Source organism: Cornus florida, unplaced genomic scaffold (assembly GCF_030987335.1).
Source record: "Cornus florida cultivar Cherokee Brave unplaced genomic scaffold, ASM3098733v1 CherokeeBrave_3.0.0_Hap2_Chr09, whole genome shotgun sequence".
Classification (NCBI taxonomy): Eukaryota; Viridiplantae; Streptophyta; class Magnoliopsida; order Cornales; family Cornaceae; genus Cornus; species Cornus florida.
The window spans coordinates 35,238,305-35,243,559 of NW_026775579.1; the positions used below are offsets into that span (position 1 = coordinate 35,238,305).

The 5,255-nt window shown below is 46.3% G+C and overlaps 1 protein-coding gene across 1 annotated transcript; it reads right to left on the reverse strand.

Annotated features, from left to right (window-relative positions):
- Nucleotides 1-2,106: 2,106 nt before the first annotated feature.
- LOC132272479 (uncharacterized) lies at nt 2,107-3,972 on the reverse strand. Its single transcript, XM_059773623.1, has 4 exons — nt 3,586-3,972; nt 3,126-3,498; nt 2,529-2,930; nt 2,107-2,186 (listed from the first exon to the last, which is right to left on the reverse strand). The coding sequence occupies exons 1-4, from the start codon at nt 3,970-3,972 to the stop codon at nt 2,107-2,109; spliced, it is 1,242 nt and encodes a 413-aa protein (XP_059629606.1).
- Between the last annotated feature and the right edge of the window lie 1,283 nt (nt 3,973-5,255).

A 5,255-nucleotide genomic window follows, 5' to 3' on the forward strand; every position in this document is an offset into this window, starting at 1 on the left:
TCTTCAACCTAGAGACATGAAAGACATCGTGAACCCTATCTAGGTCTGGCGGCAATACCAACTGATAAGCAACTTCGTCGACGCGCTCCAAAATCTCAAATGGTCCGATGAACCTAGGAGACAACTTACCAGTCTGTCGAAATCTCAGGAGCCCCTTACGTGGAGAAATCTTAAGAAAGACATGGTCCCCTACCTCAAAAGACAATGATCGCCTCCTCCTGTCAGCGTAACTCTTCTGTCTACTTTGTGCGGTAGCCAACCGCTCCCGAATCAACTTGATCATCTCTGTAGTCTCAATAACAATGTTGGAACCCAAGGCACCTCGGTCCAACAAACTGGAGATCTGCAAGGTTTGCCATACAACGCCTCAAAAGGTGCCATGCCAATACTGGACTGGTAACTATTGTTATAGGCAAACTCAACTAAAGGCAAGTAGTCCTCCCAACTACCACCGAAATCCAAGATACAAGCCCGTAACATATCCTCCAATACCTGAATGGTGCGTTCTGACTGTCCATCAGTCTGAGGATCGAATGCCGTGCTAAAATGAAGCCCCGTGTCAAGAGCCTCCTGAAAACTCTGCCAAAAGTGAGAGGTGAACCGCTGATCCCTATCCGAAATAATGGATACAGGAACCTCGTGAAGCTTGACAATCTGTCTCACATACAGTCCACTCAGTCTCTCTGCACTATCTGTCATTGTCATGGGTAAGAAGTGAGCCGTCTTAGTCAACCTGTCAACTATGACCCAAACGGCATTATTCCCTGCTTGAGACCTCGAAAGTCCCGTCACAAAATCCATAGTGATATGCTCCCATTTCCACTCAGCTACTGGTAATGGTTGCAACAATCCTGCCGATCGCTGATGCTCTGCCTACGCTTGTTGACAAGTAAGGCATTGAGCCATGAATTATGAAACATCCCGTTTCATGCCCTGCCACCAAAACTGTCGTCGCAGATTGTGATACATCTTTGTACCACCAAGATGAACTGCGAGCCTAGAGTGGTGGAAATTCCAAAGAATGTCCTCACGACAAGACAATGGAAGAAACATCATCCCCTTGTACCTGAGACCACCATCTGAATGTAAGGTCCAACCCTCTACATTCTCGCCTCCTGAAATCCGAACATGGATGGCCTTCATCTCCCCATCCTCCAACTGTGCCTCAATAACTCTGCTAACAAATGCTGGTTGAGCCACAAGGCTAAACAAAATAGCCGGTGAAACATCCTCATAACACTGTAAACCAAGATCTGCAAGCTCTTCTAGCATCTTCCATCTGTGAATGGAAATGCTAGCAAGAGTTCCCCATGACTTCCTACTCAATGCATCGGCCACCACACTGGCCTTACCCGGGTGATACTGTAATTCAAAATCGTAATCCTCCATAAACTCAACCCATTTGCGCTGTCTCAAGTTCAAATCCTTCTGAGAGAAGAGATACTTGAGACTCTTGTGGTCGGAGAAAACTTCAAACTTCTCCCCGTACAAATAGTGTCTCCACCCCTTCAGGGCAAAGATAACTGCTGCTAACTCTAAGTCATGTGCTGGATAGTTTAACTCGTGAGTCTTCAACTATCGAGACCCATAAGCAACCACCCGCTATGTCTGCATCAAGACACAACCCAAACCTTCTTGTGAAGCATCACAAAAGATCACATAACCTAAACCACATTCAGGAATGATCAAAACTGGAGCCAATGTCAACCTGACCTTCAACTCCTGAAAAGCAAACTCACATGCCTCGTTCTATATGAACTTGACCCCCTTGCGGGTAAGTCGAGTCATAGGTGCTGCTAAACGAGAGAAATCCTGAACAAATCTCCGGTAATAGCCAGCTAGGCCAAGAAAACTCCGAATCTCAAACACTGTCTTCGGATGCTCCCAATCCATCACTGACTCAATCTTCATTGGATCCACTGTAACACCGCCCCTTGACACAACATGTCCAAGGAACTTCACTTCTGGTAGCCAAAATTCGCATTTCTTGAATTTGGAGTATAACCGATTATCCCTAAGGATCTGCAACACTGTCCTTAAATGATACTCATGCTCCTCCACCGAAGTTGAGTATACAAGAATGTCATCAACAAAGACTACAACGAACTAACCAAGATGGTCACTAAATACATGGTTCATCAAGTCCATAAAAGCTACTGGAGCATTTGTCAAACCGAATGGCATCACTAGAAACTCATAATGGCCATACCGTGTGCAGAAAGCGGTCTTGGATACATCCTCATCCTTAACCCTCAATTGATAGTAACCTGATCTCAGATTAATCTTTGAAAAGCATGTCGCTCCCTTCAACTGATCAAACAAGTCATCAATCCTAGGCAAAGGATACCTATTCTTGATTGTGACATGGTTCAGCTTGCGATAATTGATGCAAAGTCTCAAAGACCCATCCTTCTTCTTCATAAAAAGAACCGATGCTCCCCAGGGTGAAGCACTAGGACGTATAAAACCCTTAGCTTTCAAATCCTCCAATTGAGCCTTCAGCTCATCAAGCTCTACCGGTGCCATACGGTATGGTGCCATAGAAATAGGTGCAGTATCGGGAATAACATCGATGGCAAAGACAACCTCCCGAAGAGGAGGGAGTTTTGTCAACTCCTCCGGGAAGACATCCAGAAACTCGTCTACAACTGTTGGAAAAATGCGGCCTAGACTGCTACCCTCGTCAACTAACAGGCTAGCCAAGTAGGACCTGTGGCGACTCCAATCACCGATACTAAAAATCATCGTCGGGTGGGAATCGCTCCGATCTCCCATGAAGTGAAAACAATACCTCGCGGGAGTGCAAACAGACACTTGCCCATGGAAGCAATCGATCGTGACACGTAAAAAGGACAACCAATCCATCCCGAGAACGACGTCAAAGCCCATCATGTCGAGAACAATGAAATCAAACTCCAATATCCGTTCAGCTATCTCGATAGCACAACCCCGACAAACACGGTCCAAAAACACTGGACCACCAACTGGTGTGTCAACACAAAGGAAACCATCCCGTTGTGTGACCTCCAGACCCAAAGAATGTGCAAACGATGTAGATATGAATAAATGTGATGCACCTGTGTTAACAAGAACTCTAGCCCAAGAACTGAAAACTGGAAAGATACCTCGAACTGTAGAAGTCCCTGCGGAGGTATCGGCCTGTGACAGTGCGTAAACTCGTTCCTGAGCCCCCGACTGCTGTGAACTGCCCTGCTGAGCTGACTGATGTCCAGAAACAGTAGGTGTAGGGTTCCTACTAGATACGAACTGACTGGTGCAACTGGCTGTGGTGCTTGAGGCACCCTGAAACCTGACTGTGCAACTGTCGACTGTGCCGGTGTGGCCTGTGGGCCTGCGCCACTCTGTGCCCTGTTCTGTAGGCATGGATACTCCCATCTTGACATATCCAGGCTGCTTGCAATAATTGCAAACCCCCTGAAGTCCTTGCGTCGAAGCTGAAGACTTACTAGTCTGAGAACGACTGCCTTGAGACTGCAACTGTGGGCAACGAGGCTTGATGTGCCCCGGCTGCTAACAGTGGTGACAAATGACTCCTCGGGCTGACCCCGAAGATACTGGACCTACAGATGTAGACTGAGCCTGCTGTGACTGTCCCTGAGTGCGTGAACTATCCTCGGCCTTAGCCTTCTTCCACTGACCCCCAACGGATACTGATGAAGCCTCTCCACGTGGCTGCTTATATGAACCCTTGATCCTAAGTTGATCTCGGTCCTCTGCCTCAACTAGCATAGCCTTCTGTACTACCTCCCCATAAGTTCTTAGATCCAATACTGAAATCCGTGGCCTAATATCAAGATGTAACCCATCCTGAAACTTTTTCGTCCTGAGCTCATCGGTGGCTACCATCTCCGGTGCATAGCGGGAAAGAGAAGTGAAGCGTGTCTCATACTCAATAACACTCATCCTGCCCTGATAGAGACCTATAAACTGCACTCTCATATCATGCCTCATAGCCCTTGGAAAGAAGCGGTCAAAGAACAATGTCCTGAACTCCTCCCAAGTCATCACCTCTACATCGTGGATATTGGTCATAGACCTCCACCAGATATCGGCATCTCCCATGAACATAGAGGCTGTCAAGGAGATCCTCAATCGGTCTATAGGTACTGCCATGCTATCGAGCTTGCATACCATGAGATCAAACCATGCCTCTAAGGCAAGCGGATCCATACTCCCTGCAAACTGGTTGATCTTAACCCTCTGTAACTTCATGAAGTAGTCCAATGCCTCATTAGCAACTGGTGCCGGTGCTGGTGCCGGTACCGGAATCTGTATCCCCTCCATTTGCTGGCGAAACATCGCCTAAATGGACTTTGACATCCCCAGAGCCACTCCCTGTGCAATCTGCTCCTCGTAAGTCGGAGCTCGTGGTGGATTTGGACCCGTGCCACGAACTGGAATCCTAGGCCTCCCTGGACCCCTCGTAAACTCGGTGTCATCCACCTGCTCCTCAACACCCTGACGCGAAGACTCCCCACGTGTGACAACCATGATGCTAAGCATATGCAATAAAAGAGGTCAACAATAACACAAGTTATTATGACCAAATGCAACTCGTACTATGAAAGTAAGAGATACGAAGTAAGATGAGATATGTAACATACGGTCATGTTAAAGCAATCAAGGAAGGCTGTTAAACAGTTAAGCACTTAAGCAATATGTCAAACAAGGATGCTTCTTAAACATATAAGCATACAAACATAGAGACGTATCATAATAACAAGTATGTCACCAAGAAACATGTAATTATGTTATAATGCCAAAAACATGTTATCAAAGGTATGCTAATAAATTAAAGTACACTAACAAAAGAATTTTATGCACCTAAAACCCGTCTTCCTAAGGTTTTCAAACGTAGGGGCTCTGATACCACTTGTGACGGCCCAAGTTTTTCAACCCGGTGCGTCAGTGATGAACCGAAAGATGACCCAATAACGGATCCAAAATGTGGAAGCAAAAGACAAAACAATGGTCTCTAGAGATACAACATGGCTCTAAGACACCACTATGACCCTCAACGAGGTCACGGAACCTAAAGGAATCAATTGCGGAAGCAACGTTTCAAAAACAAACAAGAATGAACCTAGGGGAAAAATCACCATTTCCAGCTTAAAAGTGGGTGCCACCAAGCACACCATTGGAAAGACAATGAAAAATTAATGAATTTAGACTCAAGAATCACTTGATTCGGAGTCCGGATGAAGAAGATATGGCTAACGGAAGAAGAAGGGCCA